At 50.0% G+C, this 23,991-nt stretch overlaps 1 protein-coding gene across 1 annotated transcript in view; it reads left to right on the forward strand.

The window, feature by feature from the left end:
• The window catches only part of Nup210 (nucleoporin 210), a 96,316-nt gene that overhangs the window by 37,936 nt on the left and 34,389 nt on the right, over positions 1 to 23,991 (forward strand). The window contains exons 10-20 of the mRNA XM_004648050.2: positions 200 to 340; positions 1,377 to 1,514; positions 2,682 to 2,837; positions 4,388 to 4,586; positions 6,555 to 6,700; positions 6,858 to 7,079; positions 8,537 to 8,710; positions 13,896 to 14,088; positions 14,587 to 14,693; positions 16,382 to 16,486; positions 16,591 to 16,692. Of these exons, the coding sequence (XP_004648107.1) occupies positions 200 to 340; positions 1,377 to 1,514; positions 2,682 to 2,837; positions 4,388 to 4,586; positions 6,555 to 6,700; positions 6,858 to 7,079; positions 8,537 to 8,710; positions 13,896 to 14,088; positions 14,587 to 14,693; positions 16,382 to 16,486; positions 16,591 to 16,692 (1,683 nt within the window). The remainder of the gene's footprint in view (positions 1 to 199; positions 341 to 1,376; positions 1,515 to 2,681; positions 2,838 to 4,387; positions 4,587 to 6,554; positions 6,701 to 6,857; positions 7,080 to 8,536; positions 8,711 to 13,895; positions 14,089 to 14,586; positions 14,694 to 16,381; positions 16,487 to 16,590; positions 16,693 to 23,991) is intronic.

A 23,991-nucleotide genomic window follows, 5' to 3' on the forward strand; every position in this document is an offset into this window, starting at 1 on the left:
TCAGCCCACCAGGGGGCGGGACTGGCTGGCATGTGGTGCTGGGGGATTGAACCGCGGTCCCTGATGCTTTGCCAAGCTTGTTCTAAATAGGTGCTTTAGACCACTGAGCCATCTCTCCAGCCCCTAGAACTGCTTTCTTGGAGTTGCACATCCCTGAATTCTCCCAGAAGCACCACTCATCCATGCTTTTGCCTTCTAGAACATCCGAATTGAGGCTGAGCTTCCTGCTGAGTTCTTTGAGGTTCTCTCATCTTCCCAGAATGGGTCACACCATCACGTCAAGGCGATACAGAGGGGCCAGACAACTATCCGTGCAGCCCTCACCTCTGTGGTGGACCAGGCAAGTTGGTGCCTCCTGCTTTCCATGCCCAGCTCTGCCGCTGCACTGCTCCCAAGTGCTGGGGAGGCCTCTCCCTCTCTGGACTCAGGCCCCAGCTGCCCTCAGCTGTCCAGAGCCAGGTGGTATGGGTGTCTTCCTGTTCTACCCTCACTCCCCTCTCCCTGCCTCTGTGAAAGGGTCACTGCCTTCTAGAATCACGGATAACACTATCGTTCTGGGAGGCAGTGCTGGGCCCAGCTGGGCCCCAGGATGGAACCACCAGCATTCCTTCATCTGTTCTGTCTACCTAGCTCCTGCAGGCTCTTTTACCTTCTGTGCTTAAAAGACTGACCAGGGCCAGCCAGATAGCTCAGCAGATTAAAGCACCTGCTTAGGCAGATACAAGGAGCGGGGCTCGATCCCTGGAGTACCATATCATTCCCACCCCCAGGGCACGCTGAGATAGAGATTGAGATTGAGCATGGTGGCACACACCTGTAAACCCAGTGCTTGGGAGGCTGAAGACAGGAGAATCACTACAAGTTCAATCTGTGTAGTGAGACCCTATAGACCCTGTACTAAATACATAAAAAAAAAGACTGATCAGTTTTAGGCAGGAATGGTATTTTACCAGTTGGCACATTGGCACAGATGTTTCCCTCTTCCTACCCTACACAAAACCTTTCCAGACCTGGATGAGGCAGCAGCGCAGGACAGTAAAAGAGTAGCCCATGTCCTGCAATACCTCAGTGTCTGGCCCCTGAGGGGTGGAACAAAGAGCTGAAAGCCTCCATTTCCCCTTCTGTAAAATGGGAATAGCCAAGTTCTTCCTGGCATGGGTCCCCTGAGGACCATCTAACAGCATTTATGTGAGTTGGCCCTTACAGAGCCTCAGACTGCCATCCCCAGGGAGCTCAAGGAGGGTATGGGCTGTCATCTTCTTTTCATAACTCCCACCAGCACAGAATCCACTGGTCCACAGAGAGAGGTAGGGGCTAGGAAGATCTGCCAATGACCTGGTTGTCATGGTGACATACAACACTCTCACCCCTTGTAGGATGGCGGGGTCCATGTGCTACAGGTGCCTGTGTGGAACCAGCAGGAGGTGGACATTCACATCCCCATCACCCTCTTCCCCAGCATCTTGACGTTCCCTTGGCAACCAAAGACAGGAGCCTATCAGTATACAATAAAGGTACTGGAGACCTCACTGGGTGCCTTCCGTGGGGTATTTTGAATGGATTGTGGTTCTTTATCCATTCTGTCATGTCTAGCATCACCCTCTAGTGGACAGAGGCAATTTTAAATCAGAGCCTTTATGACTACTGTGTTCTCTGAGATTTCCACCACAGCAATGTGTTTAGTTCATAGGGGAAGAAAAATCTAATAACTGAAACAGAAAAGAAAATACTACAGAGAAATCTGGAATAGATTTGAGTTTCACTTAATCATTTTTCTGAAAAAGTACCACTTTTAAAAGCTGTATAGATATCCTTAGAGGACAGCATGAAATTCAAGGGGAAAACATGGACAGCCATGTCACGTGCTGAGTGTCACTGTTGATACTCACCTTCCCAGGTGGCCTTAGGCTGCAGGGATTGCCCTAAGGTGGGACTTGATCCAGGGCTAGCAGAGTCCTCATCACTCATGCGGTCTAGGGAGTGACAGTTATCCTGTGTGTGCACTAGCACCTGCCCCCTGGAACAGCAGCCCCCTTGGCGCTGTGACTTCTGGTCCAGGATGATTTGGAGCAGGTGGGCTGTGTGCTGAGAGGAGCTTGTGTCTGGTCACAGAAGCTCTGTTCTGCGGGTGGCTCCAGGGCCAGGGCTGGTTCGTATTGCAACCTGAGCTCCAGAGGTGCCAAAAGATCCTGAGCCCCCTGCCATGGCATGTGTTGTGCATGCCAGGCACTAGGACCTGTGAATAGGCAGACCAGAAGTGAGACAGAGGAAGCCAGAGGCAAAGGAAGCCACTGTGCCTGTGTGGATGGGGTGAGCATGTGTGAGAGTGTGTGAGTCTCAGTGGGTGAGTGTGTGCTTGTCTGCGTGTCTGAATGAATGCTGAGTGTGAGTTGGTTGGCTGGTGAGTGTGAACATGTGTGAGTGTGTGTCAGAGCTTGCATGTGTGAACAAGGGTATGTGAGTGAGCAGGTTGTTGGGTGTGAGCCTGTGTGTGTGTGAATGGATGAATGTCAGTGTGGTTGTGAGGACAACGTGTGAGCCCATGACAGTAGGTTCCCTTCAGCTCATGTGAGGGGTAAGTGCATGTGTGTGTGTGTGCGTGTGCACACTTGTCCCTGACCCTCCCACCTCCCCGCCCAGGAGGATAGTGGGCTAGTGGCCCATGTTTCTCTCCTCCCTAGGCTGATGGGGGCAGTGGGAATTTCAGCTGGTCATCCTCAAGTGCCATGGTGGCCACAGTCACCGTCAAGGGCGTGATGACCACAAGCAGTGACATTGGACTCAGCGTGATCCAGGCACGTGACGTCCAGAACCCGCTACATTTCGGTGAGATGAAGGTGAGACATTCTGGGCCAGGCCAGGCCAGGCCATGAGGAGTTTGGGGACAGGGTGGCATTGTCCTCCCCTTACCTAACTGCCCTGGTTCTGTGCCCTGTGTGAGGTGCAGTAAGGGGTCTGGAGCTGAGCCCCACTCCTGCCCTTAGGAGATCACAGCCAACCAGGGTGAGGGTGACAGTGCCTGCAGGAGACAGTGACAGGACCACAGGGCAGCTGCCTCAGAGTCAGGCATGGGGGGGATGGATGGACCAGAGAACACAGAGGATAGAGGGCATCAAAGAGCCACTTTAGAATGGACAAAAGATATGAATCTCAAAGTGGGAGGGCCCCAAGAGATGGGTTGTAGATTTACAGAGAAGGGGCTCATGGGGTGTCCAAAGACAGCTAGGCCCCCATCCCCCTTCAGAGCCCAAGTCAGGGCTTCTGATTGCAGATGTGTCCCCTGGTGCTGAGGCTCAGCAATGTGGGGTTGTACCGTTGAGTGGTGAGGGTTAGGTGTGGTTGTCACCTGCAGCTAAGTCCCAGCCAGCACGACCTGACACCACTTAGCTGCAGGACACCCCCTTACTGCTTCACTGATGGCAGTGGTGGAAGCCCCATCAATCCAGTCACAAAAGTGCCATTTGCATTATTTGGGGCATCACGATCTTACGTGAGATGCACACATCTCTACTAAAGAGAGGTCTGATTCTCACTGAGACACATTATTTCATACAGACCCTTTTGGAGAAGGACAGCGGCCCAATATTGGGGTCCACTGGGACTACCTTGCCCTGGCCCTTTCTTCCTCTTGGGAAATATACCATCTTTTCCCATAGTATCACAGTTACTACACAGTCACAAGGCTTCGGGCCAGACTCGGGGGCCCACCTGGCTGCATGGCTGTTCTTGGGCTGTTGCACCCATTCTTGAGCAGGCTCCTCAGTAGGAGAGTGAGGTGGTGATGGGCTGCCCTCCTGCCAGGCAGGCGAGAGGGCCCAGTGCGAGTGCTCCTTTCAGCACAGAACCTGCAATGTGTCCTGGTTGGTTTTCCCAGGAAAACAAACTGCTGTTGCCTCTTTCACCTTCTCCAGCCAAATGACAAATGCTCTCCTTGGCTAGACCAAGGAGAAACCATCTCAGCTCGAATCTGCCCCATGCATGTCTAGGACACCCCAACAAACCTACCCTCCCTACACACACCAGGCTGTTGGTTGTGACCCAGAGGGGAGAGTGAGGCCACCCTCTCAAGTCCCCTGGCTCCACCACTGTGAGCACCCGTGTCCCCCCGGCACTGGGCCTGCCACTCAGACCTCTGTCCTCTCTATGTCATAGGACCAACTCACATCCAGAATGCTTCCCCAAGACTTTTGCCTCATGGCCTGTGAGCTGGCTGTCTGGTCCTCACTCCTTCTCTGACTTTTAGTTTCCTGAGTCCCCCTGTGCCCTGTGCAGACCTCTCCCTAACATGTCCCAGATGCCCCATCCAGGACAGCACCCACACACCCCAGCGTTCTGGCTCGCTCCTCCCTCAGAGGCTGATGGGCCCAGGTCCCACCCTGTCCTCCAGGTGTATGTGATTGAGCCCAGCAGCATGGAGTTCGCCCCATGCCAAGTGGAGGTGCGAGTGGGCCAGAGCCTGGAGCTGCCTCTGAGGATCAACGGCCTCATGCCCGGTGGGACAAGCGAGGTGGTCACCCTGAGTGACTGCTCCCACTTCGACTTGGCAGTAGAGGTGCAGAACCAGGGTGTGTTCCAGCCACTCCCAGGTAAGCCCACATTGCTCAGGGGGCCCCAGACGGAGATAGGGGCCAGATTGTCGGGGTGCTCCGTGTGGACCATCCAGGTTCCCAGAGAGAGTTTGGGGGCCACAGGTGCACCACAGCTGAGGAGTGGTGTTTGTCTTTCTGCCCCCACCCCAGCTCAGGTCTGGTCTGAATCTTGCCTGCCTTGTGGCCTTTGGCAAATCAGCCACAGCTCTGGGCCTCAGTTTCCATAGTTTGGTCCCAACTCTGAGGAAGAGGCTGTAACAAGTTCCCACTTAGACAAAGGCAACTTATAGAAATGGAAGAAAATACCTGCAAAGTGCTTACCTGACAAGGAAAGGACTGATACTAAGAACATGGAAAGAACTCATACACATCCACAACAATAAAACAACACAAATGAGTGAGGGGCTTGAGGAGACATTTCTCTAAACATGATATATAAATAGCCAACAAGACCGTGAAAAGATGCCCACAGCTGCTAATATCAGAGGAATGCAAGTGAAAATCACAATGAAAACCGATGTATTTTAGGATGTCTACTAGCAAAACAACAGAAAATAACCTTTGTTGGTGAGGATGTGGAGAAACTAGAACAGTTGTGCACTATGAGAGAACTATTAAAGGGGCAGGTACTATGAGAACAGTGTGGCGGCTCCTCAAAAAAATAAAAGCTAGAATTATGTACATTGTGGTCCAGCAGTCCCACTCCTAGCACATTCCCAGATGTGTGGGAGTGCAGCCTCAGGGAAGTGTTTGGAAACTTGTCTTCATGGCAACAGCTTTGTGCTTGCCACAGGTGGAGGGAGCCCACATGTCTCGTCAGCAGACAAGTGGGTAAGCAAAGCGTAGAGCCTAAGTGTCTACAGAGTGGACCACGAAATACTGGTCAGCCTTACTGAAGAAGGAAATTCAGACTTGCACCAGTAAAGCTTGATGCCATATGCTAAGTGAAATGCGCCGATCATCAATACTGTAGGAGACCTCTTAAGGGGTACTAAAAGGGATATTCAGGAGACAGGAAGCAGAAAGCATGGGGAGGTGGTCCAGGGGCAGGGTAGAAAGAACTGGCTAGTTGTTATCTCATTAGTTTAGAGTCCATTTGGAAAGGTGGAAAGACGTGTGGTAGATAGCACCGACAGTCATACGGTTGTGTGAATATACAGTGTTCTGCTGAGTTGCATATGCAAAAAAATGGGTATTTTATCAAAATTAAAATACACTTTAAAAAATTGAAAATTGATGGACTGTCATGATAGGGGCATGGAGCACCTACTAGAAGCAATATAAGTTGATGCTGTTTGGGCGGAGACACTCTGCAAGAATGACAGGAGCTGCCTGTAGGTGTGACCAGACACAGCCTCCACAAGGGAGGCTCTCAGATGTTTGCATCAGGGCCACGTAACACAACCAAAATGAGAACAGCTCAGATGGGCCTGGTTTCCTGGAGGATGTGTCGCTGTCCACTCGTACAGCAGAACAGCCATGCGTGTGTGGATGGAAGACATGTAATATTTGAACCATGGGGAACCTTATGGACAATATTGAATTTAGGAAGCCAGGCATAGAAGAGTGCAATGTCAAAGACCCTGTTACATAAACTGTGGGAACAGCGTGGTCAGGCTGTCCCAGGAGCAGTCAGGGGAGGGCCTGGAGGCACGGAACTCTGCCACAGCTGCTGGGAGTGTTGGTGATTTTCTCCTCCTTGACCCGGGTCTTGCATGATACTGGGTGTGTTGAATGTGTGTGTGGAGAATACCATGCAGCATGCACTTACTATAGGTGTACATTTCCATGTGGGACTCATGATTGATTGGTTGATTATATGTAGGGCTCAGACCAGGCCCCTGTGCATGCTGGGCAAGCATAGTACAACTAAGCCCCACGCCCACCCCCTAGGGTTTTTTAAGTTAGAACAGAATCTGATTGTGCCTGGAGCCCAGAGTAAGCATGGGCCACTCCTTCCCTCAGGGCGGCTTCCACCTGGGTCTGAGCACTGTAGCGGCGTCAAGGTGAGAGCCGAGGCCCAGGGATCCACCACGCTCCTTGTGAGCTACACGCATGGCCACATCCACCTGAGTGCCAGGATCACCATCGCTGCCTACCTGCCCCTCAAGGTGAACCAAAGCCCTCCCCTCTACCACCCTTTCTGCTTCGGGTTCCTGGGCATGGGTGGGTGTCATGCCCATCCCATAGACCCCATCCCCCAAGCTTGGGCAGACCCTAACCCTGCCTGCCCCAGGCCTATGAGCTTTTTCCCTCCTCCTTCCCCAGGCTGTGGATCCCTCTCCTGTTGCCGTGGTAACTCTGGGCTCCTCAAAAGAGATGCTGCTGGAAGGAGGTCCCCGACCCTGGGTCCTCGAGCCTTCCAAGTTTTTCCGCAACGTCACCTCTGAGGACATGGACAGCATCAGCATGGTTCTCTTGGGTCCCCCTGCCTCTCGGAATTACCAACAGCACCGGATCCTCGTGACCTGCCAGGCCTTCGGCGAGCAGGTGAGTGGGCAGCTGACCACAGCACCACTTACCTTAATCCTCAGAGGAACCCTGAGAATGCCCATCTTGTACCCATTTTACCACCAGGCAGATAAGGGCCAGGCAGTGCAGAGTGACTGAATCAGCAGACAGGCTGAGTAGGGTGCAGTGTTTGCGAACCCACTCTCCAGACTCCCTAGCTTTCGTAGACCCAGCACATCAGAGTGCCTTCCGCCCTGGAGGGTGCAGAATTCTCTCCCATCACACGTGGATGAAGCAATTGACATTGAGGTCTCAATGTTGGATGACCCAGGGTCAAGAGTTATGAAGGAGGGTGTGACCTGAGACCCCAGCTTGGTGCAGCTTGGTATTGGACTGTGTGCTAGAACACCTGATATCTCTGCATAGGGAATCTTTTGGGAGTTGTTTGTTTTGGTACCGAAGACCAAAAACATAAGATAGCTGAATGAACTGAACCAACTGCCTGCAGGGCTGCCTTTCTGGGAGGGTGTGGCGTGTCTGTGCAGGTCCTCTGGTGCCCGCTCAGCTCCCAGGGATCTCAAGGTGGGAGGACATAGGAAGTCAGGTGGGGTGGGGCAGCGCTGCCCTGAGGGGACGTGAAGAGGACTCAGGCTTGCCTTGTAGTGCAGAGAATGAGCATGAATGCAGAGGTAGCACAGGGGCACACAGGATGCCCTTAGGATGTCTGCCATACCAAGACTGCCCTGGTGTGATCAGAAAAGTTCATGGAGAGAAGGTCTACTCCCCACAGGAAAAGTCCATGGCCAGTGACCCGCAATAAGGACGTAATAGTCACAGAAACAAGAGTAAAGCTAACGATGGGTTCAGTTAGAGAAGTGTGTTCCAGCCTGACTGGACCATCCTGGTCCCCCAGAAATAGCCCCTGGAGGCTCCCCACTCCCAGCACTGGGTTCCTCCCTGAATGTCGGGGCTGAAGGATCAGGTCAGGAAGAAAGAGGGTCTGCTGGGCCCTGTGTCCCTGGGGAGGGAACTGTCCTCGCACCTTTCCTTCCCCCTATGCACCAGCCTTGAGCACCTCCCACAGCCAAGCCTGTGGTCCCTCCTAGGCTCTCTCCACAGACCCTTTCCAGCGCCTTCTGAGCATTTAGGTCTCCTCTGCAGAGCGTGTGTTCCCACAGGTCCTCATTGTGATGACCTACACAGGGTTGCTGCCTCACTTAAGCATCCAGGAAGTGTGAGTCTGTTGATGCAGCTGCAGGGTTTCCCTGGGGTCCTGGGAAAGTGGGAAGTGAGCCTCAGTTTACCCCTTTCCTTTGCAGTTTGCATGGGGCCCTGCCATGCTGAGAATGTGATCTCCTGCCATGTCTGTGGACTTCATCAGCTTCCCAGCAGGCAGAGCTCAGCACCACACCCACCCTACAGCAGAGAAAAGGGGCTCAGATAAGAAAGCATTAGGAGCTCACACTCAGGCATCTGCCTGGTTCCTCTGTCCCCAGGTCATTGCCCTGTCAGTGGGGAACAAGCCCAGCATCACCAACCCCTTTCCTGCTGTGGAGCCCACCGTGGTGAAGTTCATCTGTGCCCCTCCGTCCCGGCTCACCCTCATGCCCATCTATACCAGCCCTCAGCTGGACCTGTCCTGTCCACTGCTGCAGCAGAACAAGCAGGTGGTGAGTGTGGGCAGCTCTGGGGAAGGGGGTGACATCCCCACCCACTGGGCAGAAGGACCTTGGCTACCAGCCGGCTCAGCTCGACCCACATCTTGCGTGTGTGATGGCGTAGCTCTGTACCATGCCACCTTGATCTTGCAGCCAGCCTGTCAGCCTTACCTGGGAGTTCTAGGGCCTGGAGAGGCAGGTGGCTCTCCAAAGCGTAGCTGCCTAAGACAGTCTTCGCCTTGCAGTGGTGTGACATGACTTTTCCACTTCACAGTGGTGTGAAAGTGACAGGCTTTGCTTGGAAGCCACCCTTGGGATTTTGAATTTGGATCTTGTCCTGCACTGATGATGTGGGATCCAGTTGTCCCTGGTTCTGGGCAGTGGCAGAGAGCTGCAGCCCCTGCCCCACCCCTCAGCCACCAAGCAAAGGTGGTGTTCTACCTGGTGCTGTGTTGTGTAGGACTTCACATGTCACTTTCAATCTTTCAGTGTGAGAGTTATTGGGCTAGGCCTGGTGCCAGGTTCTGAGCACATTTCGGGTGGGCCAGGCTGGGCTGTGGTGGTCAGTAGGTTGGGAGTGTGACTTGCATTTTTAGCTTAAGATGTGTCCCTCCTATGACAGGTTTATCATCCTAAATCCAAGAGCATCCTTCACAGTGGCATTGGGAACACAGTCCTCTCCCATTCCAGACTTGCCAGCCCTCTCTGCCAGGCCCTTGGGAGCTTGTGAAATCTCGGGTGTCCTTTGTGAGCTGAGCACATGCATGGCGGCAGGGCAGTCTGTGCCCAGAGTGTGTGTGATCAGAGTTGGGGTGGGGCAGCAAAGGAGAGGTGCCGGCTGCAGCATTGTCAGGAAGCAAGGGCTGTTTCCATAGTGAATGTTGGGAGGGGCTAAAGTTACTGGGGTGAGGCTGGCAGCATGGATGAGATGCAGAACCCACATATGATCCCCTGGGACTTGGGGTCCAGCCAGTCCTCAGTCCCTGCATTAAGAGCGCAGGTTCTGAGGGTGCCCAGCTCTGGGGTGTGGGACCACTCCAGGCCATGCCCGACCCCTACTCCTCAGAGGTAGACACCAGCTTTTCTCCATTCTGCACATCCTTGCGCTGCAGCCGCTTTGCACCAGGCTACTCTGATTTCTGGAATACTGCATGGTTGTGACAGCAGGGAGCCTGCCTGAGCAGCTGACAAGGATATGCATGGTCCAGAGATGGGAGGTGGCAAGGGCTGCCTGGGAAGGGAGACAGGTACAGGCGGTGGCAGGGGGCTTTGTGGGGACAAATAGGCACAAACCATAACAGGGCCCCAGTGGGTGAGTAAGGATGGCTTATCTTTCTACCAAGTGTGTGTCTTTGAAGCTCAGTGTGCTATGGGTTTGGGGAAGAAGCCAACCTCCTGCTCAGTTGCTGGAGTTTCAGCTCTGCTTTCCTTCCCTGCTTTGACATACATAGATCAGTGCTCTCCAACTGTCCAGATCCCTTGGATCCAAGATGTGAAACACCCCAGCTTGGCTCCTGAGCCTTTCCATTTGCCCCCATGCTGGTCCCATCAGAGTCCCTTAGCAATAAAAATTCTTGGTGTCCAGCTCCTGGTGGGGACAGTGCAGGACTTGCACCTCTGTTCCCCCTTGATAGAGGAATAGAATGCAGGCCCAGCACCCAGAGCTGTGAGGACCTGGTGCCCACCCCTGGTGCAGGCCGGGGTGTCTGCGGTGTTGCGTGAAGGAACATTCTTCGCCTCAGGTTGGTGAGCTCAGGGAAAGGCTTTCCTTTCCTGACATATGGCGCTAATGAGGTGAGAGTCTTGAATAACTTCCATTTTTAATATCTTAATTTTTTTTACTGACACGTAATAATTGTATGGAACTGTGGGCTGTAGTGTGAGATTAATTCTGGGCTTGTCTACAGTGTGTAACCATAGAATTCAGAAATGAATATTTCACCTCTCCTTAAGCACTGAGCATTTCTTTGTTTTGGAGCAGTGCACCTGTCTCTCACAGTTCCCTTTGTTGTGAATGCCAGTTACCTGACCATGCTGTAAGGAAGAGCTGTCTTTCTATATTTTGGCGCTTCCTCTCCACGCTTTTCCTATACCTCACCCTTTCTGAGCCTCCCATGACCTCTGTCCTGCTTTCTATGAAGCAGACTATGCTAGCGTCCATGGGTGAGAGCATGCCACATTCATCTTCCTATGTTCTGCTTATCCGAAGGCTTTGCATTTTAACTCTTCCATAAAGAGCAAATTCTCCCCAGGGGAAGGAATAAAATCTTGTTCAGTCTGGGCCCTTTGGGGTCCAACTTGTTGGGTTCCCCTGGCTAAGGGGAGCTGCAGCCCATGAGAACAGCCACAGGTCAGTCACAGTTGGGACCCCTGCACCCAATCCGGTTGGCTGTGAGACCCCTTTGAGTAATGACGATAGTAACAGATGAGCTAGAGGTATTGCAGGGGACAGGCATGACCAGGATAGAGTGTCACCCATTCTGCTTTTTGTCTTGTTCTCTGCTCAGGACCTACCCTTGGCTCCCTATTCATCCCATGAAAGGCTGAAGCCTTGCCTGTAGCTCGCAGGCTCTATGTCCCAGCCTCAAAGCCTCTGGGCCTCTTTACTTCCTGCTAAACTCTACCTGTTCCTGGAACATGGCACAGAGGTCTTGCTGGAGCTGGGGCTGGCTGCCCCCTGTTCCCTGGCCCTGAGCTGCCTCCCTGCTTTCTTTATTCTTTTCCCTTCTTGGTGGAGCCCTCTGCCAACTTCACATTAGTGCCAGTCCAGCCCTCGGCCTGCCCTGTGCTGGCTCCCTCTTCCTATCTTAAGGTTCCTCTGGAACCTGAGCTGCAGGACCTGCTCACCTGCCCTGCTCTTTGCTGATCCTCAGAAAAGACCATGACCCTGGCCCTCACTAGAAACCCTGAGGGCACTGGGTCTATCTCTCTTCTAAGCTCCCTTGGCTCAGCAGGCTCCCATGCCTGGGAAAGCCAGGAGGGGCCACTGCTGCAGGAAGGGGCCATCGGGGTGGTACTGTCTGGGAGAGCAGGGAACCCTCAGACAGGAAGCCAGTGCTAATCAGTGACAGCAGGAAAAAGCCTCATGAGAGCCGCGTCCTCTCTGTCCCTAGATGTCAGCTGCACACCAAGCAGGCCATGTTCTGGCTGGGTTTTGCCTGCACTCTGCCAACCAGGCCTCCGGTTTAGCCTCTGGTCACTTCTCTGAGCCTCAAAGGTGATGGTCTGGCATGGGGCTCTCAGCAGGCTCAGTGTGTCTTTGGTGTCAGCAGGAAATAATGGCTCTCAGACAGGGAGCTGCTGTGTGACCCATTAGTCCTCAGGCTCCCCAGCCGTGAGCCAGCCATTCAGCCATGGCCCCTGTGATTTACGGTCTCATTAGGGGACCTTGGGGAAGATATATCCCTGCCGTGCGTCACAGGTACAGGATCAATTCAATTTTACAGCTGTCCAAATCCAGAGGCCACTCAAGACGTTTCTGCAGAGTAAATTATTGTCGAGGTGAGACTCCAGGATGGGGCTGACTAGTGAGGGTGACGGAGTAGCACTCCAGCCTTCTCTGGTCCTCCAGGCAGGTGTCCCAGCATTTGAGGTGCTATGGCTGGGCACCTGTCATAGGCCAGGGGACAGAGCAGCTGGTGCTCACTTCAGGCACCAAAGAGTAACTGCAGTGTCAAGCGAGGACTTTGGGTTTTACAGTCAGACTGCTAAGTCACCTTGAGACCCGAGTAGCCTTGAGCAAGATGTTGATGCATCTTGGCCTCAGCCTGCCTATTTATAAAATGGGGATAATAATTTCGCCTTCAGCAGCCATTCCCAGAAGGTCCAGCTGGCTTGTGAGTATGCTTGGTGCAGTGTTGATGTCCTTCCCTGAAAAGCATTGCTTTTCTGTCCAGGGTTGCATCTGGAAAAAAAACTGGGGAGTGTGCCACAGGCCCTGCAGCCCCTGTCCACGCTCACAGCTCCTCAACTCATGTGGGGTGGGGGTGTTGCAAAGCCCACCCCCACGTGTACAGAGATGGCACTGACCTGCTGTTCTGAAGGCTGCCCTTGGGATTTGCAACATGCTGGCCTCAGGCACAGGAGTTCAAGGGGTGGGGAGGTGCCCTTAGGGGTGGGGAGCCAGCGCCTGTGTTCATTAGCACAGGACAGGCCATGCTGTGGTAGCAAACAGCCCTCCCCCAGCCAAGTGGCTGGACCCAACACAAGTTCATCCCTCAGCCACACACATCTGTGCATCTCTAGTTGGCCCTGGGGCCCAGCTGTGTCACCGTTGTCTTTGTTCTAAATCAAGGCTGTGGAGTGGCCACCAGGAGCCGCTGAGGAGGGAAAGAGCACAGCTGGTGATGTTCTGGCATTAATGCGCACCCCTTGCATTGTCACTGGTCATTCATTGCACTTGCCTGCTGCAGTCACTGACACGGTCATCCCAAGGGTCAACTCAGGTGCCTGCATTAGAACTGCTCCTCAACAGAGAATCAGGCCGCTTTGTGAAGGATGCCTCATCTCTCTGAAAGGACCCCCAGCAGTCCTAGGAGGTGGCCTCTGTGTGATTTCTATCTCTGCTGGATGTCTGTACCTCCCAGGGCAGGAAGTATGGCTGGGTCAGGTGCAGGCTCTGCAGCATGGGGATGCACCTCTGCCTCCCTGGGGCACTTAAGGATCTGCTGAGGGACTTGACTTCGGAGGCTTCTTTGCAAACCTGGGCATTCTGAGATTTCTTAGAAGTTGGCGTGGGCATTTGTATTATGTCATGGGGGGCACTTCCTGGCAGCTCTGAGGTACCCATGGGCATGGAGAGTGGCAGTGGTTGGGAATGGTGGGGACAGAAGGGAGAGAACAGACTGGCTGGGGTGTGAATTCCCACCCTGGTGCCAGTCCTCTTCAGGGTAGTCACTGTAGGGCCGTCCTGCACATGGCAGTGTATTTAGCAGCATTGCTCATCTCTTCTTCTAAATGCCATTTGCACTGCCTGCTCCCGAGATGTGACAGGAAATTGCTACCAGACTTTGCAGGACCCTCATGCTTGTCGGAACTGAGGCCTGGAACCAGAGGCTGGGTTGGGCAGCCTTGGTGTCCTTGGTACACCTTGGTGTCCAGAAGCAGGGAAGACTGGTTTGGGGTGCAGCCCACCTCCCTCACCAGGATCCGCTGAGCCCTGGCTGCAGTCCCAGCCACTGACATTTGCCTTCTATAGGTTCCAGTCTCCAGCCACCGCAACCCCCTGCTGGACCTGGCAGCCTTTGACCATCAGGGTCGCCAGTTTGACAACTTCAGCTCTCTGAGCATCCTGTGGGAGTCCGCCCGGCCATCCCTGGCCAGCATCGAGCAGGACCTGCCACTGCAGCTGGTTTCCCAGGATGATGGGAGCGGTCAGAAGAAGTTACACGGTGAGCTGTAGTCTCGGGCCTCCGGGCCTGAGGTCAGGCCAGAAGATGGGAGACCAGTGTAGCCTCAGACAGATGCATGCCCCAAGGCAGGCAGTTCCTGTTAGAGCCCCAGCTACTTGGGCTCCCTTTATCAGAAGGGGAGAGGACCTGCAACTCAGGGTGGGGTGAGCTGCCCTCCTCGCGCCTTGCCTTGTGTGAGGCTGGCTGTCAAGGTCTAGCCCAGAGCAGAAAGTCTCTACCCCCTCCAGTCACAGAGCACATCCAGCTCTGCTCCTAGACCTATGCCCCGACCCTCAGATTTCTCTCATAGGCAGAAGCTGCTGGCCCCCCCCCCCCAGCTCAGCAGCTCTTGGTATTGCTCATCCTGATAACTTCATGGTATAACTCCGTGGTCATCAATTTTCAGATGACACTTCAGGTCCATGGTGGGAGGCAGGCTGTAGCTTCAGAGGCAGCCCTGTAGCCAGCGACCAATGTTGCTTCCCTCCCTGGACTCAGGTTTGCAGGCCATTTCAGTACACAAGGCTTCAGGAGCAACGGCCATCTCCGCTACGGCAGCCGGCTACCAGCAGCCCCATCTCACCGCAGCCAGAGCAAAGCAGCCGGTATCTTCAGGGGCCACCAGTGAGCCGTGTCTTGGGCCAGGCCAGGGCATCCCTACTTCTGCCAGAATCCCGTCTGGTATCTGAGGTCTTGAGCCCCTCACTGGGCTATAACCTCATTCCTTGACCCTGCTGTGTGATCTGGGTGTGACTCCTCGGGTGGCTGCTGTCTCCCCTGCTGCACCCATGCTCCTTTCAGGCGAGATCTTGGGAAGAGTCCAGCTGAGCCCATCACCTTGCCTGGGTGGCCCTCAGGCCTACAAGGCCTGTCCTTGAGCCCTGGGCTTTGAGTGACTGCTCTGGCTCTGGATCTCTGAGCCCCAGTGCCATAGGCCGTGCGCACACACACACCTTTGGCTGTCCGTGTGCACCCTCTCTACCTTCAGGCGGCCCCGTACACCCTGGCATCTCTTAGAGGCCTGAGGCAGAGGTGCTGCTAGTGAGGGGTACAGGGGTGTATTTGAGGTCAGAGTGGGAAGGGCTCCCCAAGCATCCTCTGCTGTCCAGGAGCCCCCCAGAAAACTGTATTGGAGTAAGGAGGAAGCAGCAGATGCTGGCTGCAAAGGGATGGTGCAGCTGGGTTCCAATGGCAGGATGCATGCTGCTCTAGTGCCTCCTGGACAGGTCACAGGGCGTGTGGCAGCACTAGCAGGCGGTGCCCATGGAAGAGGCCCCATCCCTGTCCTCGATGGCTCAGTTCCTTCCTATCCTCTCCAGTGCTAAGACACCATTGGCTTGCAGGTGACATCCTGAGCCTCCCCGCTGGGCCTGACACTGTTACTCTTGGGCCCTGGCTCACTCATCCCTGTGGGTATCTCTGGCTCTTGGCACTGCTCAGGGCTTCCCAACATTGGCTCTCTGCTCATCTGAGAGCTCATCTCATGTCCTGCTCGGCCCACGGGACCTAGGCTGCACTCACCTTGGCCCACACCTTTCTGCCCTGGCCTCACTCTTCTCAGCCCTCTTGTCAGAATAAAACTTCACCATGGGTAGCCACTGTGCCCTATATGCACCACTCAGTGCCTGGCATGGGACAATTAGACATTGCTTCAGGATGGCCCCATGTACTATTAGGCGATGTCACCCCATGTAATGCTGTAGCATTAACTACCATGTCTGAGACAGCTGCAGCATCTGTAGGTGACATAGTCATGTGACATTGCATGTCACTAAAACATCATTATGTGGCTATGTGACTGTGTCGTGTCCACCGCTTGCCCTCCAATGACAAGGGGCAGAAAACACATCAGTATAGTTTGGAGGGAATGAGCGTTGTCCTGTCCTCTGTGAGTCCCAGGAGTACCCTTCCCTGGAGCCTGGCCCACTTTCTGAGTGTGTCAGCAGCTTCGCTGTGTACCCAAGCCCCTGTCCTCCGTGTGTGTGGCAGCTGGTGTTTGCCCCAGGGCCCTGAGGGTTGGGAGCACATGTGCGTTACTCCAAAGAACCATGAGACTGACACCTAAGCTGCCCTGTTGCTCATCATCTCCCGTATGTACAGAAGAAGAGGTGGGGACTCGTTTCACTTGGACAGGGCTCAAGGGAGGCCTCCACGGGGGGCAACTGTCCCCTCGGCTTAGGAGCACTGAGGTTTTATTGGGGTTGGTGTTCAGGATATAGTAGGTGACCTGCAGTGAGGGGATGGCCTGGTATAACTGTGGCTTTGATCTGATGGCATTGACCTTGCCACGCAGCGTGACCCTTTCCTGCCTGTGTCGGCCTCCATCGACCTCATTCTGGTGGAGGATGTGTGGGTGAGCCCAGGAGAGGTGACCATCTACAACCATCCTGGCATCCAGGTATGGCCCTGTGCCCTCCCCTCCCTGTCCTGGGTGAGGTCTACTGTGGGGGGACCCTGGGCTGGCCACACATGATTCTCCTATGCTGGCATCTCCTCCTCCAGGCAGAACTCCATGTCAGAGAAGGCTCTGGCTACTTCTTCCTCAACACCAGTGCCACGGACGTCGTAAGCGTGGCCTACCACGAGGCCAGGGGCATCACCACAGTGAGTGTGGGTCATCGAGCCCCAGGGTGGCTTTGATTATTCCTCTGGGCTGCGATGTAAGGTTAATAGATGATTTAAAAGCTGGTGCTAAATCCCATCAATTGTGTAACTAGCAAGGTCTTCAGAGTGTCTGACTCGTTCTGAAAGTCTTGTCCTTTCCTCATCACCTTTGTGACTTCTGTTCCATATCCACCAATTAGCCACACTATTAGTTGCTTAACAGTTTTTCTTCCAATCACTCTTTTCATTATGATTATAATATTATTATATAAGCAGCATTTAATCATAAAGGAATTTCTGTCTCAAAGATGTATCTGCCTTTTCTGCAGGTTTCTTACTTCACCCTGTCCTTACGCTGGCTGATAGGGATTTGGCAGTACCAAGAGTGTGGAAGAATTTAGCCTTCTGTTTTTTATGTTTTAGTCTTGTTGCTCTAAGTATGCCCACCCACATTGCTGTGTAGGCTGTGGATTATTCAGTCACTCAGTCATTCTCTTCTTTTTATTTAGATTGTTTAAAGCTTTAGGTTCTTGGGGGCTGGGGAGATGGCTCAGTGGAATAAGCGCCTGCCTGGCAAGTGCAAGGGCCTGAGTTCAATCCCTGGTTCCGTCAAAAAAAAAAAAAAAAGAAGCTTTAGGTTCTTTAAAAAATCTAGCCAGGAACAGAATAAAAAGTGAAAACAAACTAAAAACAGAATTTCAGCAGCCCATATTTGTGCTGTGATGGGTTATTATGCAGTCATGAAAAGTGAACCTTGTTTAGAGGGAAACTCTTCCTACTGAACATGTAAAACTGAATCCTGGAAGTCATAAACATAAGGCAGCCCAAAACGAAGACAATGGCAGTGACACCCATAACAATGCTAATCCACAGCAGAATCCTCCAGGCACAGCTTGGTTGTGGCCTTTGCGCTGTTCCGGTCCTAAGACCTGCTTTCCCATGGCTGAGAGGGCCCATCGTCCTTATCAAAGGAGTGTCACAGAGTGCCATCCCCAGGTGGGCCTTTCCCCAGCTTCACAAGAAGCAGTTGTTGGCATTTGTCTTGCGAAGTTTGTGAAAACAGGCAGGCTCCTCCCTGCCTGGAACTGTCCTGCAGACTCTGTGCCTTCCTGTGTACCCGAGAGCCCTGTCGGCTATCAGCAGTGTGAATTAAACCTGCCATTCTAGGGAAGGCTATTGTGGGCATCCACCTCTGCAGTGACCTGGGTCAGAACCTGCTCAGAAACAGCCAGGAACCATGCACCAAGTTCATGGTATCGCCTCACTTTCTATGCAGATGGTTTGGGCCATAATTCTTTGTATTTCCTGTTCTCTGGCTTCTTGTTTCTACTGAGCAGCTTCAAATAGGGTCACAGGGTCCGGGAGATAGCTCAGCAGCATAAGCATGTGCCTGGCAAGCACATCATCCCGAGTTTGATCCCTGGCACTGGGGAAAAAAATAGAGGTCACAAAATGCATTGCCTCTGGTCTGGGACAGCTGTGAAGAAAGAAAGAGACATGAGTGGGATGTGAGGAACAGACATAGATATGCAGGGGTATTGGAGCCTTACCTTTGGTGCCTGTGATGGGGAAGTGGGGAGTGGGGCAGACCGGTGCACGGCCATGTGGGGGGCAACTGCCCTGCTCCCCTGGCTGATCCCTGTGGTTTTTGATAGCATCTTCACTGAGGTATGAGTCAGGTGCCATGCCCTTCGCCAGTTTCAAGTGTGTAACTTAGGGGGTTTAGGATATTTGGGCACCTGCAATGGATACCAGGTTCAGTATTAGGGAATTTTCACTGTCTCAGAAAGAACGCTGTATATTTTTTAGCTCTCACTGTCTTCTTATTCTTACATACACACACACACTCCCCTTGTCCTAGCTTGACACAACCCCTAATCTACTTTTTAACTCTATAAATTTCTCTCCTCTGAACATTTTATATAAATGGAGCCGAGTTCCATTCCTTGCATGGCCTGCCATGTTCTGTGTATCTGTCCATCTATTTGTAGCTATTTTGACAATCATGAGTAATGAATACTTGTATACACGTTTGTGCGTGGACATATGTTCTGAATTCTGCTGGGTGTACGCCCAGGAGTGGAGTTGCTGAGTCATATGGTAGCTCTATATTTATTTAACTTTTGGAGTAACTACCAGTCAGTTTTCCCAGGGGAACCCACCATTCCAAAGTCCTGTCCACAGTGAAAGGTTTCTGATTTTTCCACATCCTGTTGACACCTGTAATTATTGACATTTAAATTCCAATATAAGTGGTTTCTCCTCGTGGCATTGATTTACATTTCTCAGTCTGCTCCTTTTGTGTGCTTATTGTTATTTATATGTCTTCTTAGGACAAGTGTCTATTTGGGCCCTTTGCCTACTTTTTGTCTTTTCATTAAGTTGTAGAACTTTATATTCTAGGTTTATTCTATCCTTTGTCCTATGTGATTTGTCTATATTATTTTTCCGTTCTTTAGGTTTTTACTTTGTCGATGACATTATTTCAAGTTCATAGCCCTTTAGGATAACCGTGTTTTGTTGTTGTTTTTTTTCCTGTTTTTGCTCCTGTATTTAATACCATGTCTAAAAGTCCATTGTCAATCTGAGATCGCAGACTGTTCTCTTCAGAGTTTTACAATTTTGGCTCTTAATTTTCAGTCTTTGGTACATTGATGTGACTTTTGCTCATGGTGTAAAGTAGGAGTCCAGTGTCACCCTGTTGTATGTGGGTGTCCAGTTAGCCAGCATTGTTTGCTGAAGAGACTGAATAGACTACTCTCTGTGTGTTGGGTTATCTTGGTTGGCACTGCTGGCAAAGAGCGGGTGGCTGGGGATACGTGAGTTGAGATCTGCAGGTCTGGCCTCATGTCACAGCCACATGGTCTTGGGCCTCATTGCTGTGTAGTGTGTGGAAGTTGAGAAGCTGGAATCCTCAGCTTTGTTCTTCCCTTCAAAGTGGTTCCTTTTTTTTTGGTCTTTTTGAGAGAGGGTCTCGCTATGCAGTTCAGGCTGGTCTTGAGCTCACTTTGTAACCCAGGCTAGTCTCAAACTCAGTGATCCTCCTGTCTCAGCCTCCCAAGTGCTAGGATTATAGGTTCCTCCAAGTCTGTATAAACTCTTTAAAAAAAATTATTTATTTATCTATCTATCTAAAGAGAAACAAAATAGTAAAAAAGAAAAGAAAGAAACAATACAGAACTTCACCAAACAAAATAATAGGAATTCAACTGCAGTTGCTGTGTGACATAATGTTGTCTTCAAATCATATGAATTCTTGAGCTAGTCACCAGGCTCTGCAAATAAGCCGGCTAGAATTCAGATAGGCATTGTGCTGGCACCCTAACTATGCTGTGTTCCCTTCATGGACGTAAGCTGTCATCTAGCCTCCTAGTCTTCTTCAACATAGTTTTTATAGTATGGAGTTTTACATTTCTTTTGCTGCATTTATTTCTATGAGTATTTTATTCTGTGCTATTTTGAGTGAGTTACTTTCTTAGTTTAATTTTCACTGTAAGTATCTAACTATGCACTTTAGTTAGACAATTTATTTTTGTATATTGATCTTGTGTCCTGCAACCTTGCTGAACTCTTGTATATTATTTTTTTAATGGGTTCCTTAGGATTTTCTTTATGCAAGATCCTGTTATCTGTGAATATAGGTGTTACTTTGCCCTTTCCTATTTGGATATTACTTCTTCTTCTTTTCTTTCCTAATTATCCTGGGTACAGTCTGTAGCACAGTGTTGTTCCCAGTCCCAGGGAGAAAGCAGGCAGCCTTGCCACTGCATGCTGTGGGTATTTCATGGCTTCCCCTGATCAAGTCGAGTACGTCCCATCTGTTGCTATCTGCTTGCAGTTTTTATCATGGAAAAGTCTTGGATTTTGTCAGATGCCTTGTCTGTGTCTGTCATATGGGCTTCTAAATTTCTGTTGATAATAATGTTTTATGTTAATTGATATTCATATAGTAAAGCAACATTATATTCCCATAGTAAATCTTACTTGGTCATGCTGTATAATTTTTATATGTAGTTGGATTTAGTTTACAAGTATTTTATTTAGAATTTCTACATTTATATTTGTAAAATGTATTAGTCTGCCATTTTCTTGTGATATCTTTGTGTGGTTTGGGTGTCAGAGAAATATTGACTTAGAATGAATTGGAAATGATCATTCTGTTTTGGGAAGAACTATGTAGAATTGGTAACAGTTATTCTTACATGTTTGATATATGGACATGAGATTGGCTTTATGGAGAATTTTGAACATTAAATCATTTGCTTTCTATAGATCTATTCAAATTGTCTTCTTGGTAGCTTATCTCTTTCTATGAATTTGCTTGTTGTGTTCAATTATTTAATGTGTTGATTGGTATAAATTGTTCTCAGTGTTCCTTTGTCATTGTTGTTTCTGTCAGCTTGTGAGTGGTTCCTGATTCCTCACAGATTCCACTGATGTAGCCATCCCCCTGTGGTCCTGATCAGTCTAAAGAGTTCTCACTGTGTTAACATTTTCAAAGGAGCAACTTCTGATGTGATGGATTTTTTTTTCTCTACTGTTTTCCTGTTTTCTGTTCCCTTTGGCTCTAGTTACCATTTCATTTTTTCTGTTTATGTTTACTTTGCTGTTCTTATTCCAGGTTTGGGAGATAGACAGTTAGTTTGTTGATATGTGTGTTGTTCCTTCTTACTTTTTAACAAGGATATATTTTTAAAACCACCATGTATTTCCCTCTCTGCACCCCAGAAATGTTGCTGTGTCTGCATTTTCATTTATTTAAAATTACTCTGAAATCATTTTCGACTGGGAATATTTTGTTTAATCTGCATGTATTTGTTAATTTCACAACATCTTTGTCATTGAATTCTAATTTCACTTTTTTGTGGCTTGAGAATGTACTTTGTATTGTTTCTATCACTTTAGGATTTTTTTTTTCTCCTCGAATGCCTGCAGGGCACTTTTGGCTGGCTGGAGTGTTGTGGGGATCCAACCTGAGGCTGACAGCTTTGTGGAAGTAGCCACTTAAAGAACTGAGCTAGGGCCAGGCCCCCATCTATCACTTTAAATTCATACACATTAGTTGTATGGCCTAGCCACATGGTCTATCCTTCAGGTCCATGGGTTGGGCATGCCTTCTATAACAAAAAACAATTTTAAAAAATGTTTTAAATCATTTATTTACTTATTTATTTGATATAGGGTCTTGCTATGCAGCTCAGACTCATAGTGATCCTCCTGTCTCAACCTTCCCAGCACTAGGATTACAGGAATGCACTACTATGCTTGGTTGTTTCAGTGGTCACAACAGTGCACCCAAGGTTCCAGGGTTCTGGGGTTCTGGGGCTCCAGGGCTGGTAAAGCATGCTGTACCAGGAATCAAACCTGCATCTTTGCACTTGCTAGGCAGGAGCTTAGACCACCAAGCTACCTCCTCCTCAGCCAAAAAGAAAAAAGTTTACAGGGGTTTGTTACTTATACATGTTAACTGTATCATACATTTTATATCTTATACATGGCTCAAAGCAATGTGTGCTGTTTGTGGCCCAGTGTGTCTGATGCATGGACGAGGTTGGGCCCACTTGCATGGCTTGTCCCACGTGTACCTGGGATAAATGCACATTTTTCTTGTGTAATTTTTGGCTGTAGTATCCTAAAGATGCATGTTAGGTCTCCTTGGTTCATTGTATCATTCACGTCTTTCTTTCTTCATCTACCTAGATGTTCTGTCCATTATTAAAAGAAAGGCATTGAAGGATCCTGCTGTTACTGTTGGACTGTGTATTTCCACCTCGATATTTCTGCCTCGTATAGTCTGGGGCTGCCTTGCTAGGTGCATGTACGCTTATGACGGCTACATCCTCCTGACAGACTGACTCTGACAGGATGTTATGAAATGCTTCTCCTTATCTCTGGTAACACTTTTTTGTTTTAGGGCCTATTGTCTATTTGTGTAATAGTAGTATAGTGATTCTAGATTCCCTATGGTTGTTTGTGTGAAGTATTTTTCAGCCTTTCAATATGTTTGGGTTTTTTGTAGTGTTAAATATCTCATGTGAATAGTATGCAGCTGAATCTTTTTTTAAAAGTCATGACAATCATTGCCTATTGATTAAATTATTTAGTCCATTTGCTTTCATGTTCTTTTTGATACTGTTGGAGTTATGGTTGCTATCTTACTTTTCGTTTATATATCTCATGTCTCTTGTTTTTATGTTCCTCCTTTACTACTTTGTCACTAAGTCAGTGTTTTCCAACTTACTATTATAATTTCATTAATGAATTTTTTTCACAGTATTTCCTTAGTGGTTGCTCTGTCCACATCTTAAGACCACAACAGCTTTAGATGTGCACTAGATTCATTTTCATGAAATGAAGAAACATCAGTCCTATGGAGCACTATTCTTTCTGCCTTCCTGTGGGGTGGATATATATATGTTCTATAAATGTTACTAGCCCAAAGTCTGTAGTTAAAATGATCCCTTTACATAATTTTATGTATCTAAAAGAAAGTATGGAAAAGAAGGAGAGCGAATGTATAACTACAGCTTGTGCTATATTAACCCTCTTATTCCTCACTGCTGAGTCCTTTCATGTGCTCCTGTGGATCTGGCCGCCGTCTGGTGTTAGCTCCCTAACCCCTTACGTCATTGCCTCACGTACCTCATCTGTGCCATTATTGACAGATGTTACATTCATATATGTTCTGGGCTCTGAAGTACCTTATATATATGTTGTTTTGCATGGTTGGATTTAAATCAGTTAAGAAAAGAAATGAAACACGCATTTCTACTGTTTTTATAATTCCCTGAATCACCTTTGCAGCTGTTCTTCATTTTCTGTGTGGGTTAGAATTCTTGTGTGGCGTCCCTGGCTGTTAGTCTGAAGACCTCTCCTGGTCCTTTCTATGAGGCAGAACTGTGAGAGACACATTCTCTTAGTTTTTGATGATCTTTGTTTTCCATTTGGAATGATGGATGTAGGTTTATCGTGTTTGGTTTATAGGTCTTCCTGGGGTGGGTTGGTTGGGCATCTTGAGTGTTATCCTCCAGTCTCCAGCCCACATTGTTCTGTTGAGAAGGCAGCCCTTAGCCTTGTTTCCCCAGCTCTTTGGCTTTAAGTGTTTCATTTCAAAACATATGTGCTTCCACTGAGCTCTACCCCAGCCATCAATACTCAAGCTATGGTGGGTTTACTGTTCCTATCAGCTTCCATGTCCTTCAGAAGGATCCTTTCTGAGGAAGGTGTCAGGGTGTGTTGACCCCAAAGGCTTCTCCCCTTCTGTCCTGTGTCCCCCTTTCTCTCTGGCATGCTTACTGG

The sequence above is a fragment of the Octodon degus genome, unplaced genomic scaffold, assembly GCF_000260255.1.
Source record: "Octodon degus isolate 3935 unplaced genomic scaffold, OctDeg1.0 scaffold00350, whole genome shotgun sequence".
In the NCBI taxonomy this organism is placed as follows: Eukaryota; Metazoa; Chordata; class Mammalia; order Rodentia; family Octodontidae; genus Octodon; species Octodon degus.